Raw genomic sequence first — 18,941 nt, forward strand, 5'->3', positions numbered from 1 at the left:
AGTCGAAACCCTGAAGAGCTTGGAGCTGGCGTCACAAAAGCGTGCAGACCACGTATGCAGAGGGAGTATGCAAACGGAAAAAAGATTCCGAAAGAAGATTCGGAAAAAAGACTTCGGTTTAAGGTTACGTCCTATTGTGATCGTTATATGACTAAGGGGCTAAACATTATAAAGTAAATCTTCAAACGTTTCGTAATAACAGCAGTGTTAAACCTGCTTACAAATGCATAAAATTATGTCAATTTGGATCATTCATGTTTAGAGGGCTAATCAAGACAGCGCTTGACAATTGGGATCCCAAAGTTAGGACGAATGGCAATTATGAAAGCAGAAACGAAACTCGGGGCATACATACCTTAGGCAGCATTTCAGAGAATAAAATGTTTCCTATAACAACTTCTGGATGAAGGCCTACGTCTATGTGACCGATGAGATAAGCGACTTTCGACTTTCACATCACAAGGTAGGTGGCACACAGGAAGAGCCGTTGTTGTTTTACTTGCAGAGATGAATTTATTGATTTTTCCAGACATGTGTGCTGGCCGAACGCCTTAGTAAACGATAGCTTTATAAGAGCAATGTAGCCAAAGCCACAATTTTTAATACATAAATGGTAACACGCATATTATTTACTTTATTAACATACTGTTTTAATCATGTAAATTGTCCCACGAATTCTTATATCGCACGAAATACATTCTGAACACTCTACCAACTCCTTTCTTTACATTAAAAGGAACCAAAACACCGAGCAAGAGAGCTCACGGTGAAGGTTGTATTAGTGCGCGAAATTGGGGACGAGCACATTGCTTGGAAGATACGCAAACGAAGTTTCTTTTTTCTTCTTGCCCGATTTCATGGACACGGCGCATGGATTGTCAGCTGGTTTCCATGCCTGCAGGCTCCTTTCCTCTGGTGCTACATCCTCCCATTCGTCCATCGCGAAATTGCGAATGTGCTCGTTGACCTCCGTGGCGCACTCCCGCAGCACCCAGTGACTTGCCCGCGTGTAGTAAACTACCTTGGAATTTCTCAACCACTTTTGGTTGTACGTCGCAATGCGTGTGGTGAGAAACGGGTCCTTCTCTCCCCATAGAATAATGGTGGTAACGTTGATCTTGCGGTACGGTAGTTTCTTGAGTTGGTCTTGGTCTTTTTTGAAGGCCCGATAGTAGTTGAGGGCGGCAGTCAGCGAGCCTGTGCAGTGAAACGAAAGGAATAGACATGCGACAAAAGACACATTTAGCAAGTTTGCTATGCGCATGACGTAAACAGCATGCTAGTGCTTCATATTTCTAATCGCACAGCCACTTGGTCAGAAAACACTGTGTGCCTACTCGAGTGTTCGGGCCTTGCCACCCGGTTGCTCTACGTGACCTCTAACTCATAAACACAATAGCATGCGCCTTCTAAACAAGCAAACAATTGCTAACAATTTGAACACCTATCATGGCGTTTTCTCGAGCGCATATGACTGTGCGCCTTACGTCACCAGCAAGCGGGCATAAATAAACCCTTTATCCTGGCCAACATATTAGTGCCGGTAAGCGCACTTCTATTCTTTTTGTCAGTTTAAAAGTATTTCTACGGCACATCAACCTCTTAATATGGCATAGCGCAAATAAGTACTCCCAAGAAGTGCACTTCTTTATCTTGCTCCGGTGACCGCCTCTCACCGGCTAACAAATTCCAAACCTTATCGATCGACGCAGGAGGCGCCTGCATGTATAGGAAGTGCCTTGAATGTTATCGGTGGCTCTGTCCGTTGTCTCTTGTCACCGATCCTTTCGTAATCTGATTGTGTGAGCTGCAAATTGTTTAGTACTTCCTTGAAGGCACGCGGGCAAAAGTGATTACGCTGGACGATCGCCGACTGTGTTGGCCGCTATTGTTGCGCTTCGAGTTTCACTTGCTTTTGTGCGCACAAAACCACCCAATAAAAAGTTTCGTGATTCACAGTTTTGATATGTTGCTGAACACCACTTTACAGAGGCGATCTTCGGCTTGTGGCGTCGGGTGCGTCTGTATGCGCAAGGCCACAGGCGCTGCTGCGTTTTTTGAAGCTCGCCAGCCTGAATGACCTGTGAGTAACCCAGCGATGAGTGCTTGCCTGTGTACCTGTAGAAAGTGTGAACTGTTTTCTTCCTTCTCCTATTTCAATTCGTTCTCACCATTTCCCAGTGCAGAGTAGCCCACCGGGTTCAGCCTGGTTACCGTCCCTATCTCTCTCTCTCTCTCTCTCCCTATTAATTACCGTATTTACTCGCATAATGATCGCACTCGCGTAATGATCGCACCCCTGAATTTTGTCGTCAAAATTCAATTTTTTTTATTTCCCGTGTAATAATCGCACCCTGAACTTGCCGCAGCGATATGTCGTGTGCCAAGTTTAGCTAATAATGATCGCGCTTACCATCTGTCAAATGCTACGCGAACGACTCGTCTGCACGCACCAAACATTCTTAAGTAGATGCCTCATTTCATTACTTTCATCACTTTCCGCACTTCCATGGCTAAAAGACGTACAACCAAACTTGCCTTTATTATGGGTAGGCTTTATAATGGTTGTGGTTAACAAAAACAAAAAACGCTCCTTCCGATTTTTTTCATCTGCACTCGTGAGCACGCAACAAATCGCGCGCGGCAATCATAGTAATCACGTTTACACTGATACGTTAAAAGTGTACCCTATTCATACGCCGATGCTTTTAACACAGCTAAGATATTCGCCTACCCTTAGCGGAAACGTGCCGTGTTAGGATAGTAGTGAAGACAGATGCCGCAGTTTCCGCAGCACGCCGGCCATGTGTTTCTATGTCACTGGCAGCTAAGCACGCCCATCTCTGTTTCTGTCCCCTCAAAGTGGACATGGCTACATTATTGCCGCAAACTTGCCAATATTAACGATATTATTCATCACTGATACGGAAGAAACTGTTTCAATGCACGTAATGTACTCACGAGAAGAAAAAAAAGATCGCGTTCGGCGCGTTCGGCTTGCTTTGCCGGCCGCCATTTTTGTTTTGGTGTCCCGCACCCGCATCCCGCAGCAAACGCAGGACGAAAAAAATTTTTTTTTTCTCGCGGGAAATTTAACCCGCGTAATGATCGCACCCCTGAATTTGTGTCAATTTTTCTCACAAAAAAGTGCGATCATTATGCGAGTAAATACGGTATATTGTTGAACCATTCGGTGTCTACCAGTGTGGGTGTGCCTATTGGCCAATACTGCAGAGGGCGAATCTGTCACTCTGAGAATAGAGGTACACAATACCTAAATGTAGCTGAACAGGCGTCGTACCCATAGCTCTACATACACCTATAGCCGCCATTTCCCCCCCTTCGACAAACATAATAAACCACCTCTGTCCTAGTGTCATCGCTCCGTAGACGTACACTGGGTATGCACATGATTCGGGGTTTGCATGTCGGCATATATTTGAGCGATTTAAAGCCGAGAGATAAAAGTAGCACGAGATTGACTGTGTGTTCGATACAAACATAAATGCATAAAATTACACTATTCTCAGGATAAAAATAAACCCCATTGTGTTTCTCGCTGTTACTTGTATAGCGTTGAACAGCTTCAATAAAACTTCGCTTTGCATAGAATCCAACTTGTGGGTTGTATCTGCATAAGGGTTTTTAATGCAGAACCACCGAGACACTAAGAGATATTATTAGAAACGCTTAAGAGCCTTCGCAGAAACACCCAGTGTTTGTATTCTGTTCTAGTCTGATTTATATTTATTACATGTATTTAAATGTTACGGATATATATTGTGCTTCTTTCGATTTTCCCCTTCTGCCTCAGCCAATGATAACTACAGTATCGTGTGAATAAACACAGTTTCAATTGACATGCTTCTTTTTAATGAATATGAAACTGCATAAGGACTTTCAGCAATAGCATTGTTGGAAACAGTGCACAAAGTTTGCTTCGCAAGCTCTACACTTACTTAATTGCTGCCAGGTATTTAATTGTGAGCGATGGGCAAGAAACACTCGTTGCTTATTTATGTAGTTATCGCTTCGGCGGCTGTGTATTTCAGATGTTACATAACTGATCTGCATATAGCAGCATTTGCTTCCGAAATTTTGAAAATATATTCATTTAATGGTGGGAAACAAAATATCGCATGCATGCACCAATAGCACAGATAGAGGTCGTGTTACTGATCTTCATTGTCTGTAAGCGCTCTGCGATGCACTGAAAGGTTCACTGAAGACGTCGCTAATATTTTCGCATTATTGCTTATTTGTTGAAATGCTTTCTGCGATTATATAACGCACGCTTTATGGCATGGCTAGGGGCTGAAAAATATTAAAGTTTTGTCATCTAAGCCTGTATTAATGATTTCGTTGGTAAGCAACCTGCAATCCACGGAAAATTGAGCAAATGTGGTACTGAGAGTGACCACTAAGTAGAGGCGACCGCCCGATGCCTGAGTGAGAGCGGCCAGAGGCCGATTTCACAAACTCTTTTGTTCGTAAGTGCACTACGTAGGTAACAGCTCACCTGTGCTAATATTATGTTTAACATCAGGACTGGCTCCAACTTCGCATTGCGAATAATTCTAACGTAAGAGACTTTTGTGAATACCGGTACCAAGTTTTATATAAAGCTCAATAAAGTTTTGTAAATCAACGTTGCCTAACAGTGGCCTCTGCGTTCTTGAGTAGATTGTAAACGCCACTGATTACAGAATAAGTAATAAATTAGGTTTGTCTGGATCTAGTCTAAAAAGTAACCCGAAAATTAGGAACTTGCCATTGAAAACTAAAATTTCATGGCACGTAACTCAACGCCGTTTTCGAGGCATCCTACGAAAGAGGACAAGAAAAAGCAGTGCTAGCGATAGCGCGCTGTGCAGTTCGACATTTGTTATGGTCAGATCCTGCTAGCTTAACAAGCCGATAAAATAACATATCAGTACCATTCTGTGAGAACATGTACTTGTGGGCTTCTTCCTCCTCAAATGTGAATCCTTTGTGCATCTTGTCAAACAGAGCGAAATCCTTCATCATGATATACTTCTCAGGGATTTCAGGGTGCTGGAATGGCCGCATAAACCTGCAATAAAGTCACTTGTTTTTAAAGCGCTGTTGCTCATAAATCTATTATGCAGTCATGAGTCTTTTTAATATTTCACTAGGGTCTCTCGAGCCTCGATGTCTCGTCATTATAAGTTAATTTACTATAATGACTCTAGAGGAAATGTTGTGCGAACATAGGGGCTACCACAAGGATGCCCCCATGTTGCTACCTCTTATAGTTGTAAGCTTAAAAATAATCATTATAAGATGCAAAATCAAACTTTACGCTGGCATGTACGCATGGACAATATGTAAAATTCATTCTGTGTCTACTTTTAGAAATATCTGATGACTTTGTATAACATTTTGAGTAAAATTTACGGTTCGTAAAAAGGTGTGTTTGCAGGCGGTTCAACTGCATGGTGCCATAATACTGAGATAGGCTCGGGATATCATTGATTGCACGTGTTGTCTCAATCGCATATCGTCGTCTACGCCCCTGCGCAGAGCGGCAACATAGGTTGGCTGCTTTGCGGTTGCTGATTTAAATAGATGGGCGCTACGGGAGCTTTCCTTCTGGTTTTGGTTGCATGAACTGATTCAGTACGAGAATATTGAATACTCATCCTTAGGTGGCGCTGGGCTGCTAACAATGACGTCCCGGGATCGAATCCTGGCCATGGCGGCCACATTTTGACGGAGTGAAATGCGAAAACACCCGTATACTTAGATATAGATGCACGTTGCAGAACGCCAGGTGGTCCAGATTATTCCACAGTCCAGAACTACGCTATTTCCCATAATCTGCTCGCGGTTTTACTATGTAAAGCCCCCTACTTTTTATCCTTAAGCGGCCTGCAAATATTTTCTAGGCACAGGTTCTTTCGTAAGTGTTGATGTGATGATGGAAACATATATACAGAAACGTGCGAGTGGAGTTTGGAGGGGTTTGCTTTTGCTGTGTGACACCTTTGCATTCTTGATCTTGTAAATAAACGCGATCGATCGTCACAATTGTGGTGGAGGTGTTGGGTAAGCCAGCTACTACCTATGGTTACCTAGGTAGTAGCTGCACGAGAAAATCCCCACACTAAGAGCTTCGCCGCAGCCGTGGACTTGTGGGCTTGGCGCCATTACGTCAAGAAATAAGCTCGAACGGAGACATCCAGCAACTGTCCATGAGGGCGTCTTCTTACCTCTACAGGGAGCCGCGGACCTTTACTGGAAAACCCGGCGATGACTGGGATGAATGGTTCAGCCACTATCAGCGGGTGAGCCGATCCAATGGTTGGAATGACGCTAGCTAGTTGTCTAACGTTGGGTTGTTCCTTCATTTTACTGCGTCGGTATGGTTTGAGAACCATGAAGATACTTTGACAACCTGGGAACAATTTTGGCGTAAATTAGGAAGCCTTTGGGAACCCAGCAACGAAGAAGAAATGTGCGAAGCAGACGTAGTCACCGAGGGCTCGTTACCGGGCAGATTTGCTGAACGTACAATACATTGAAGGGATACTGAAGTTGTGCAAGTCGGTTGGCGCCCACAGGGTGGAAGGAGACAAGGTGGGCCGTATCTTCAAAGGTATTGCCGAGGATGTTTATCACTTACTTATCAGCAAGGAGAGCCTGTAATCGGTGGCTGACATGATTAGTCCCGCCGAACCCTCGATACCCTTAAAAGACATCACTTCGAAGTTTGGACGTCTGGCCAACGTCACGGCCGCCACCGCCGTCGATGTATGCCATGATTCACTAACTGCCGGCCTTTCATCCACCATTCTTCACATCTTACGCTAGCAATTACGTCGGCGTTCTTCTGTTCCTCTGGAAGCTAGAGACACGCAGTGTGATATACCATCGATCATATACCAAGTATTAATGCGGCAAGTTTTGATTAAAGCAGCTACTCCAACCGCGTGTCCCGGCTGAGGGCTCCGCTACCAATGGCGTGTAGCGTCGAGCCGCCTTGCCCGCGCCGTGACAGCTACAGCTAGAACAGCCGGCCATTTCATTTCGTTCCAGAGTGGGAACAGTGTGCCGAGTGCACTCACAATACCGCGACTTTTGGTACGCCGCGTGAACGCCCCGTGTGCTACCAGAGCGGTGTTCGTGGACACATCGCGCGGCTCTGCCCTCCACGACGTGGTCCACGTACATTTTCCGAGTGATCTGCGGCATTCCCACGGCGAAGCCAATTGCTCGATTACACCTACTGGCCTTCATATACAACTGCCCAGCAGCCCCTGTGCAGGTAGAACGTGCGTAGTGATTGTTTCACCTTTGTGAGAAGCCTGACGCCGCCTACAACCCGCCAGCGACGGTCACCATCTCCACGGCCCTGGCCGCGGTTTTCAACTCCGCTACCCGGAATCTAGCCTGCACGGCCGATGGAGGTGAAGCCGCTGGACGCACAGCAGTGCATACGAGTATGTCTCCCCCAATTTCAACGCTTCAGAACAAGGTTCATGAGCCTGTTGACGATGGTCCCACTTGATAGACATCGGAGCAACTGTTTCTGTGATATGCTTAGTTTTCAAGAAACGACTTGGCCTTAAAGTTATGCTTAATTGTGACAAACCTACTACCGGCAATGAACAGCGCGTCTTTCCGTCCAGTCGGTGCATGCACCGTGTCTGTTTCTGTCGTGGCAAGGCCTTCAAGGCAGAATTTCAGTACTTGCTCCTTCCATGCACGACGGTATCCTTGGCATCGACTTTTTGCAAGAGTGTCGTGCGACTGTGGACTGCAGAGCAGGCGAAGTTCCGTTGACCGCTTTCGCCAACAGCCTCCTTATTGAAGCGACCACCGCGTTGTAATAAAAGGTTCTGTTCTTCCGGCTTGGTCCCCGTCCAGCGTGCTAGTTAATGCTTCGACAACCGACCCGAGTTAACGTTTATTTGACATTGCGATTGAGCCGTTCCGCTTGCCTAGCGGGAAGAAAAACATGTTTGTGCATTGGTGCCTTGTGTCATTTACTGGGGGAAAAACACAGTTATGGGCGGTGAACTGTACAGTCGACTCACTTATGATCCTGGAGGGTATGCCCCAGGCCCTGTTTGAAAAGGAGTGTGCCATCTGCATTGGAGCGCTAAGCGACTGCGCTAAGTCTGACCCTCCTGATGTGTATGGTACAGAATCGGAGTACTTAAATAGGATTACCAAGTCTCTTTCCTCGCAGAAGAGGAGAGCCTTAGTTACATTGTTGGCCAGACACTCTAAACTGTTTTATTTGTAACGGAAGGCGCACGTAACTCAGGTACCGAGCTCACGCACTCGTCACAAGGTTGACACCGGATCTGCGCATCCTCTCTAACAGAAGCCTCACCGAGTTTCCACGTCGGAGCGCAATGTCATTTCAGAGCAAGTCAGCGAGATGCTAACCACCGGCGTTATTCAAGAGTCGTGGAGTCCCTGGGCTACGCCTGTTATCTTCGTTATGAAAATGGACGAGCCATGGAGGTTCTGTGTTTACGATCGACGTCTCAACTGCATAACCAAGAAGGACGTCTACACACTTCCTCGCATCGATGACGTAATCGATTGCTTGCATTGGGTGTCTTATTTTCTTCGGTAGACTTGCGATCCGGGTATTGGCGAATTCCTATGAATCCAACTGACTGCAAAAAGACAGCTTTTGTAACGGCAGGCGGTTTTTCTAAATTTAATTTTATGTCGTTCGGGTATTGCAATGCCCCCGCATCGTGTGAAAGATATATGGACACAATTTAGTTGGGCCTCAAATGGAAAATCAGTTTGTGTTAGCTGGACGATGTGGTGATATTTGGCCGAACATTACAGGAACATGGCCATCGCCTTGGTCTTGTTCTAACTTGCCTGGGGAAAGCTGCGCTGATATTGAACTAAGAAATGTCATTTTGGAGAACGCGAAACACTGGTTCTGGGACGCCTTGCGGACAAAAAATGCGTTAGATCGGATCTGCAAGAAAGTCGCTGCTGTCAGAAACTTCAAGCAGCCTCAATCTCTCCGTGACCTAAGAAGTTTTATGTACTTATGCTCATACTGCCGCCGCTTTGTTCCATACTTTGCTGATAAGGCGCAACAACTGGCAGACTTGCTGAAGAAAGATGTGCCTTTCGATTGGACACCGGATTGTGACTCAGCATTTATGCAGCTTAAGTTCATGCTGACATTGGGGTCCGGGCTGTGCTGCTTTGATTCTTCTGCTCCTACAGAAATTCATACCGTTTGCAGCGCAATCGGCTTCAGCGCAGTGCTCGTCCAACGTCATGACAATGATGAACGCGTGGTTGCCTATGCAAGCCGTTCATTGAACAAGCAACCACACACTGACAGAACAGGAGTGCCTGGCAGTCGTTTTTGCCGTTCACAAGTTTCGCCATCAACGGTCGTTGTTTCTGAGTCATCACCGACCATCATTCCCTTTGTTGGTTGGTGGGCCTACGTGACCCATCGGGCTGACTAGGTCGATGGGCCCTGCGCTTAGAAGAGTTTGACTTTATAGTACGCTAAAGAGCGGTAACCACCATGCAGATGCTGACTGTCTCTTGTAGACAGTCATGCAGACGCCGACAACTTCGACCAGTGTATCCAGGCTATCGACGCCCCGTTCCCTGACCTCGCGACATTCCGGAAAGCCCAACATGACGACCGGGGCTTAGAGCCTATGTTCGTCTCTGCGAATGAGTACGCCAAACCAAGATATCTTGTGCTCCTCGACGACATCCTCTAAAAAAAATTATTCAAGCCAAGGAGCCCGCCTGCTTTCCGTCGTTCCACGCACTGTACGTTCGGACGTTCTTCGCTTCATGCCCGACTACGCTACCTGCTGCTACATGGGCTTTGCCCGAACGTTTCACCACATCCAGCAAACTGGACGAAGATACAACATGACACGGAAAGAGACGTGTCGGCTTGCGAACAATGCCAACGTCACAAGCGTCTCATGACTACGCCGCCCGTACTTCTTCATCCTGTATCGCCTCCTAACTCTCTATTCGAGACTGTTGATGTCGATCTCCTCGGCCCATTTCCGCGATCAAACAGTGCCAATAGATGGGTAGTCTGTGTCGACCATCTGACACGCTACGCAAGAAACTGCGGCAATACATGCAGCAAAGGCCTTCCAGGCATCACAGTTTATGCTTCGCTATGTAATTCTACGCCAGGGTCCTCCACGAGTCAGCATCTGTGATCGCGGGCATCAGTTCATCGCCGACGTCGTTGAGACAATCCTGCGTCTGTCTGCCTGCCAGTTCCACCATGCCACTCCTTATCACCCGCCGGGTAATGAACTCGTAGAGCGCACGAACAAGACTCTTGAGAACATGTCATCCAATATGGATAACAGTGTCCACCGATTTCAGGCACAAAAACTGGGACGAAGTGCTACCTTATATCACTTATGCTTACAACACCGCGAAGCCCGAGAATACAGGGTGTGCCTCATTTTATCTGCTCTGCCCTCGCTCTCCTTGCGCGCTTGTGGACACTGTTTCGCAAACGTATAGTCTGTGTCGTTAGTTCCCGGCCCGCTACTCCGGTCCATTCGTCATAGTCGACCGCCTCAGTGACGTTACGTATGTGATCTCCCGCGTCACAAGTGATGGTCGCTCCTCTAGAGAGACACAGCTGACACACGTCGCGCGCCTTAACCCATTCTACAGTCCATTTCCTGAATGACTCGCCCAGTGGGCAGCATCGTCTGCGAATAGGGAAGTGAAACGTGCGAGCAGAGTTTGGAGGGAAAGAAGAACGCAGCTGGGCTGGCTCACGTGCGGCTCTGTGAACTGCTTTCGCTGAGCATTCTTCATCTTGTAATTAAACGCGATCCGTCGTCACAATGTATTCACTGTTGAGGTTTTCAAACGATAGCTTTCTTTGACTCTTCTCGCCACCTAGACATTCATGTGTTCGTGGCCATTTATTGAACCCTTGGGACACAGGACGTCACCGATTACCCCTAACAGTACATAAATAAATAAGAACGTCCGGTGATCGGTTTGGAACCCTGGCGCCCCTGCGCAAAAGTTACATGCTCCATACTATTTTACAATAGACGCTTTTGTTTATTCTTTGCTCTATAGAAATAAAAAAGCACAATAACTATTTACAAACAGTAGGTACACACATAGTCAATCCGGCAGGTAAACGCATGTATCTAACGAAGAAATCCACTCAGGCTGCCGCTCTTGCGGCACTGTGTACACGCTACGCGCTATCGCACTCAGGGTGAGCTGCAACGCGCGACCGCTTTCCCACGCGATAACGCGTTTTAGCTTATTCTAGTACATAAGCCACTGTTTTCTACAAAAAAAGAAATGAAAAAGGAAGATTTCGTTGTTCGCGGGGCTTCTCCATGTCTACGCACAACCTACTTTTCCAGAGTCCGTGTAATCCAATTATTACGAGCATATGCTATGAGGACTCCGCGAACACACACACACACACAAACACACAAACACACAAACACACACACACACACACACACACACACACACACACACACACACACACACACACACACACACACGCACACGCGCACGCGCACACGCGCACACGTCCACACGCACGCACACGCACACGCACACACACACAGCTAGTGCCTAAGGAGGTGGTATAGACTCGTGCAATTGGGTGCGTCGCATAGCAGAAATTTACAGAGTGATCGCGTGCATCTTTTAGCTCACGATGAATAAATAAGTTACTAGACGTGCTCGTTCGTGAGTGAAATTCGCTGCGCGTGTCTCATCGCGCTGTGGCGCTGTGGTGCAGCTGTACAAGGTCAAGCACGGCGTGCGTTGTGATTCAACAGGCTTTAATGCCGTATGCAAGTGTTGCTTTATTCTGCAAGGTCCTCGATATGGCTAAGGGACAGGCTCGTCACTGAAATGTGTAGTGAGTTTCTTGTAGCAAAGCGCAAGCTATCACAGGCATAAATAGCAACCCGACTTTAGTTCTCACGGTATTTTTTTTACTATCTGCTCACTTGATCGGACATCCACTTTACAACAGCAATTCCTTGTACAAATAACCGAAATAGGCTGTTTTAAGGAAATGGCCTCCCCACCCCTCTTCTATTTTACTTGCGTTAGAAATGCAAAATTCATGTGCATTGGATTAGATATCTTAAGGTAATTATCCTCAAACATGGTTAATGCATCACACTTAGAAGCTTTGAAATTTGAACGCCCGTACTTTAATGTCGTTTGAAGACGAGCGCAGACTTTGAGATATATGATGACGTCTAAAGCTTGTCGGTTGACTGATGGCCAATACATCTTAATGACTAAATGTTGTATCCCACAAGGATATTTATGTCGGGGCCATATTGTGTGGAAAAAATTGGCAAATATCAGGCTGTAATGTTCGTTTTTGCTTTCGCATGGTTTCGCCTTCAAGGATCGTCCGTATAAACGGCAACACAGAGCATAGGACACGAAACAGAAACCGTGCTAATCGCAATTGTGTTGCACTGATGGGTACTGACGCACGCCACACTATCGCCACAGTATTTTTGAGCGCTGCTCTTTGGCACCCGTTCCTGCGTTTCGCGGCGCCGTCGTCCCTCGCCGTAACCAGCTCCGTAGCCGGGCCCAGCGCGCTACGTAGCCGGGCCCAGCTAGTAGCTCCGTAGCCAGGCCCAGCTGCGCGCGCCCCTGGTGCCATCTCTCGCGCATGGTGCGAGCCTTGCTCACTTCGCTCCTCCTCCAATGCCACCCTTGTGTAGCGGCAGTCAGAGTGCCGGCTCGGTGCCAGCTAATCTTAATGATGCGCTGCGCTCGATGAAACGCCCCCCCCCCCCCTCCTCCGTGGCGGTGACCAAGGGAGAGCGCGTGGTGTTCTGCGCTTGCCGAAGCGCCGGCTCGGCATCAGCGGATAACGGTGCGCGCTTCCCCAGCCGAAAAGCCCAGTCACCTTCAGTTGACTCGCTAGCAGCGTCAGCGGCGTCAGTCAGTCGCTGCAATCTCTTCGCCGCGCAAACGTTCCTATGCGCCTAACGCTGCCTCCTACTACCTCCCGATAAGTTGGGCAGTTGCGCCAATCTACGCTCTGTTTGCGGCAGCCGGTGCGAAATGTTCCGCACGAGACGGATTGCCCGAGGCTCACAGACGGTTTATATTATAATATAATCCGTCTGCCTATATAACTAGTTCATTCTTAGCCAGTTCTTTCTGAGCTATGAGCGAGGCAACCAGTGGAAGTCCTTCGTCTGCCACCGTTGCTAAATGAGCTGCCCGAGCAGAGGCCCAGCGCTGTCGCCGCCAGAATCCAGAGGTACGCTACTCCGAACCAGGCAGTGGTGCAGCAAGTGGAGCATATATCCATCTATTTCTCCGACCACAAAGCTTGCTGCATGACAATCAAGAACTGGGAGTGGTCTGCTTCTAAAGACGGAATGTGTGTGAACAATGAAAAGTTGTCCATAACTGTACGTACATGTCTTGCTCGAATTCTTCGCCTCAATATACCGAAAACCCAGAACAGCAGAGGAGCTGCGCTAAAATTTCTTTTTAGGAAGTAACGTATTCGTCTGCCATTTTTTTTCTCTTGAGAAAGTTACGAATTGCGAAATAACCTCTCGAATTAAAGGTGTGAGGCATTGAGCTCTTAAGGCCTCGTGCTCAGGAGTAGAATTAAAAAACGACTGAACCTCCGGGGCGATTACTAAATTAAAAATAGGGTAGTTATATGTATATTCAAAATTTTGGTAGGTGGGCTAAGAGAGACCAAAGAACATCGACTGTGTGAAAAAGATTGGGGCTTATAAAACTGGAGCACGTCACGAGAAAAGGAAAGTAGGTTATCTTGCCCATCCCTGATACCCAAGCTCTCGAAGTACACATGTATTCTTTTTTTCAATCGTACCCGAGATGCTACCGATGCTGCGATGGGAAAACCAGCCGCCAAATTCATGCAATAGAGCTGCTGCATGTTGACAAAGAACCAGCCAGGGTGCTGTAGTTAATTTACATCACATTCCTTAAACAAATTCAGTTGCGTAGATAGATCGATAAGGGCAATGCTCTCACCAGCTCTTTCTTATTTGTTTCAGACTTCGCTCTTGCTGCTTATAAAAGGCCATAGGATGTACTGCATTGATGATTATGAGACCATCTATTAACTTCTCATGCATGGTTGCGAAGCACAAGGCAGTCATTCCACCCCAGTCGTGTCCAATAAGCACAATATCTCTCTTGATCGCCACCACTGCAGTCGAGAAGAAAAAAAGTTAAGCCTCACGAGTACGATGATCACGTGTTGGCATTATAAATGGCATCAACAGTATAGGTAATAGCAAGCAGGTGCCTACATGTACGCCCAAATAATTCTCCATCAGTGAATAAAAATATTTTCTCTCTCACACATTACCCTATTAAACATGAAAATAAACTTCCAACTTAACCCTAAAGAACTAAGTTTTCTCACGTATTTGCGAATACACATTAAGCTTATTGGACGTTCAAATATTTAAGAACACCAGAAAACTGCAGAAAAGGTGATTTGCCTATTCAAAAATTAAAATCCGGGCATAGTCCATCTCCCGATGACTGTTGACGGCAATTCGATTAGTACTGAAAGAATCTAGTGGCGAATCCTTTTGCTGAAGACACATTCATTTCGAATCTGTGGTGTTCATTTTGCGAGTTCTGCTGGTTCAGCTATATGTGACATACCCTGTCTCCGTTATCGACCTACTTTGCTATCGCACTCCCTGGCGATGGTCACCCATGAGCATGACGGCATGAAGACGACTATTCAAAAACGACACAGTGTTGACGATTCAATGACGCAGAAGGAATAACGTCAACAGAATAATGACACTGGTATGACGATTAAGGCAGGATGAGTATAAGATGACTCCGAAATGATGACCATGGCATAAAGATGATAGCATGACGGCTAGAGCGCAATGAGAAGACAACAAGTGTATGCCGACAATGGTGTTGGAGACGACAGTATGACATATATTTATGACGACAACGGAATGACGAGGATGGAATGATCCCAATGGAATGAAGGCGATGGTATAGTAACGAATGCATGACGATGCTAAAATGCTGATGATGGCATGAGAACTGTGACAGGAATACGATTGAACGACGAGAACATGATTACAATAGAATTACGAAGAACTTACGTCGACGGAGCCACAAACGTGGTACGACGACAACGGCATGAATACAACGCGATAAGGTTTCTCAAGTGATGACAGTGGTGACACGACAACACGACGACGGTGCCATGGTGTGACGGTGATGGCATGTCAAGAGTCGGAAGGCATGCTTCTCGGCGATTGTGAATTGCCTGAAATAATGTGTGCATGTAAACGACCATGAAATTGAGAAGCCACAGCTTGCGATTGCCGTGCCTGTGGCGTTTCGTGTGAAACCTTTCATATTTGAATTGCCATGCTTGTCACTGGTACGGTCTCTTTGCTGCGAAGCATCTTCTCTGGCTAGTAGGCGTTACTGCAGTAATCGTTTCTGCTGTTCTACTGCCATTTAGTCTGGAAGTTAATCTTCACCAGCTACAATAGCCCCATTTATACTTCCCACCAGAGCTTTGCTAGTGCAAAACGTGAGAAAGAAAGCTCAAGGCTTTCTCCACTTAGCATCACTGTCCGGAGTTGTATCTTAACAGCATTGATACGAAATTTATTTGAAGAACTTACTGTAACGCGCAGATCCGCCTTACACACTTGTGAGGCGCAACATCTGACATTCTGTGTTTTTGTATTGCGAACAGTTTTACGGTACCTCCATAGGAGTTGCATCGATGTGCTTACCGTACACCTATGTAAATTACTGCTGTTTCACGTAATTAAATATTTAGAGGAAATAGAAGCATCATCAACATTATCATCAGCCTATGTTATGCTTGCTGCAGGACAAAGGTCTCTTAGAGTGACCTTATCTGGCGCTAAGTGATTCCAACTTGCGCCTGTAAATTTACTAATTTCATCCCCCCGCCTAAGTTTCGGCCATCCTCAACTGCACTTCCTTCCCCTGAAACCCCTTCTGTAACTCTAATAGTCCACCGCTTATCTGCCCTGCGCACAACATCGACTGCCAAGGTACATTTATGTCGTTTGCTCTCTGATCCACACCGCGCTCTTGTTTTTCTTGCCATTGCACCTAACATGTTTCGTCACATCCCCCTTTGCCTGGTCCTTAACTTGTTCTCGAGCTTCATTGTTAGTCTCTACGTTTCTACCCCTTATGTTAGCACCAGAAGAAGGCAATGATTGTACCCTTTAATTTCCGATGACCGTGGTAAGCTCCAAGTAGAGAATGGAAGCATATGAGAACTTTTTCAGAAAAATACGCTACACTCCTGAATATTTGGCACAGTTATTTGCGGGTCCCTGATAAATAGTATGAATCCCTGAGTTCATCAGGAATAAGATGGTCAACAAGAACTGCATCCCTCCCAAATAACTGAAGAAAGCACCTTGCTTCATTGATTTAAATTGTATGTGCATAGGCAATTTCTACCAATTAAGCAAGGGCCTCATTGTAAATACATTGAGCCTCTCCATCCAGGGCCTGCTTCCCTTGTGCAGTAGTTCGGTGTTGAGATGATGAACTTCACCAAGTGCTATTGTTCAGCCAGAGAGGCATGTCTGTGACAGGCATGCAGTCAGTGTTACAGTAGGTTGAAGGGATAAAGAAGAAAAAAAGGAGTGGTGGAATGGTAGGGGCACAGCCAAGACATGTGCGCGGAGCTGGGTATCCCCCGCAGTCAAACAAAGCGAAGGATTGGAATTTGTCAGCAAAAGCGCGGTGAAGGGGGACAGGGTTGCGAGATACTTGGATGGAACCAGTCGTACTAAGACGGCTATGCTGACGTGGGCGAATCGGCTGAGACAGGGAGAGAGAGGAAACAACACATCAGTAGACACGAGAATCTGAACTGTGCCGCTGACACGTTGGTGTGGAGCAAAAAGCGAGAAATAAGGTGAGCAGGGCGAATGCCTTGTAAGGGCTACCAGACTTCGCCACAAGCGTTTGCACATATTCCTTTCCTTCTTCCTTTTGGTTGTTGCTAAAGGTACGTCTGATGTATCCCTTACATTGTTTACAGCTATCTTAGACAGATCAGGCAATGTTTCTATAAAAGCACTTTTGATGCATTTCGTAGGTTATGGCCTGTTTCACGTTAGGATACGTCGACCACAAGCCCACTGAACAGCTAAATGCTTGCTTGCGGCACGTCAACACTTATTTTGTCTGTGCTCTGGTGAAGCATCCCTAAATCGGCGCAGCCCACGAAGATCGGCGTGCTGATCAGTGCTGTAATAACTGCCACATCTGTTTGCCATAACGTTGATGTGCGCTTTCACAAAAAGAATTTTATTCCCGTCAGTGCCTCTCTGCGGGATACTATGAAAACGGTGCTTGGAAATGTACCAATGATGCAATTAGGATCTGCTAAAACAATTGGTGCAAATAGGTTAATTTGCGGCATTTAGCAAGTACGAGGATGCGGAAGTTGAAACTGCGATCAAGATAAAAAAAGAACAGAAACGGTAACTAACCAAAGCCGACTACAGCAACACTCGTTGAGCAGTAAACTCCGCGGATCGCCCTTCAAGCAGCCTTCAGTTCTCCCTCGCGAAAAGGTGGGAGCGGCGCAGGCACGTACCCAGGACACTTTTTTTCGGGAGGGGTGCCCAACCCAAGGTAACGTTTCGATGAATAGGAGGGGGAGGGGGGTACCTTTACTAGTACAAACGTGAATGGTGCCTACCATTCGCCATAAAGACCCTTAAACCCGCAAAAGAGAAATGAAATGAAGTGTCTCTGAGGTACGCCTGTTACATACACCTCTTCTTTACTTGACAAACAAGGAACTACGTAAAATGAACTCGCGCAAGAAGAACAATGCCAAGAACAAGTAAACAAGCGAAAGTCTAAAATAAAGTTTTCTAGTAGTGTTTTTGAATTACCTGTGGAAGAAATATAGAAAAATATATATTTACGGAACAATCGCAGTTCTTTCGAATCACTCATTTACAGCTCTACCAAGTGCAAAACCGAGTCGTATTGTTATTTGGCAAGTTGCGTAACAATGCGAGGCCGCTGGTGCCGTACAACCACTTAGAGCGCCGGACGCTATATACGGTTCATCTAGACGTTCTGCACCCACCACGGAAGGTTAGAAAAACACCTACACAAACACAGCAGAGAAGTTATTATGTCAGACGGATCGACTGATAACTGTAGAAACATCATTTAAAACACACGGAATCATTTTCCACTTCCGATGGCGTTTTCTCCCCTTCCTTTTTAGATAAAAAGGTGTTGGTTCATAAACATTTTCACAAACAAAAGTTAAATTTGTTAATTTTCGCTTTTCCGTTCTCTTTGGCGGTTGCCTCGGCTCTCTACCATAGTACATCACTTAATTTCCGAACTCCGCCTTGCGACTCTTGTTTCCAGTTTCCAATCTTGCACGAAAAGTTCTGTACAATTAGGGAAAAACCAGACGAGCTAACGGGTGACACTCATATTTCTTGTGGGTTTAACGGTTGTGGCATGGTTTGAAGATGGCCGCTGTTTCGCATTATTCTATTTTGCGCATTATCTAACAGCTATCACGGGTATATGTTTTCGAGAATTTGCGAGCGTCACGGCGGGCCGTCATTTGAGAAAATAATGATGCAAAAGGAAAAGTTAAACGCAACTGGCATTTTCTCCTGCCGCAAGTCGTTTCACGAGCATACGGACCAGCTGACTACGAACTGAATCCCCTTCCTGGTCCCTGGATCAGTCTAAACAAAGAAGGTTGAACTAACGAAGCAACAGCGATGCGCGTGACCGTTGTTGTAGATGGCGCAACTGAACGCAGTTAATCGCGTGGGCCCCGAATCGATGAGAAAACTGGCCTTCACACCTCTGAAGATGCCGATAACTACCAC

At 46.3% G+C, this 18,941-nt stretch overlaps 1 protein-coding gene across 1 annotated transcript in view; it reads right to left on the reverse strand.

The window, feature by feature from the left end:
- Window positions 1-487: 487 nt before the first annotated feature.
- Window positions 488-18,941, reverse strand: part of LOC126534402 (AB hydrolase superfamily protein YfhM-like) — a 46,801-nt gene continuing 28,347 nt past the window's right edge. The window contains exons 5-7 of the mRNA XM_050181687.3: window positions 14,050-14,227; window positions 4,938-5,074; window positions 488-1,197 (exon numbers count right to left, since the gene is read on the reverse strand). Of these exons, the coding sequence (XP_050037644.2) occupies window positions 779-1,197; window positions 4,938-5,074; window positions 14,050-14,227 (734 nt within the window). The 3' untranslated portion in view covers window positions 488-778. The remainder of the gene's footprint in view (window positions 1,198-4,937; window positions 5,075-14,049; window positions 14,228-18,941) is intronic.

The sequence above is a fragment of the Dermacentor andersoni genome, chromosome 7 (genome assembly GCF_023375885.2).
Source record: "Dermacentor andersoni chromosome 7, qqDerAnde1_hic_scaffold, whole genome shotgun sequence".
Classification (NCBI taxonomy): domain Eukaryota; kingdom Metazoa; phylum Arthropoda; class Arachnida; order Ixodida; family Ixodidae; genus Dermacentor; species Dermacentor andersoni.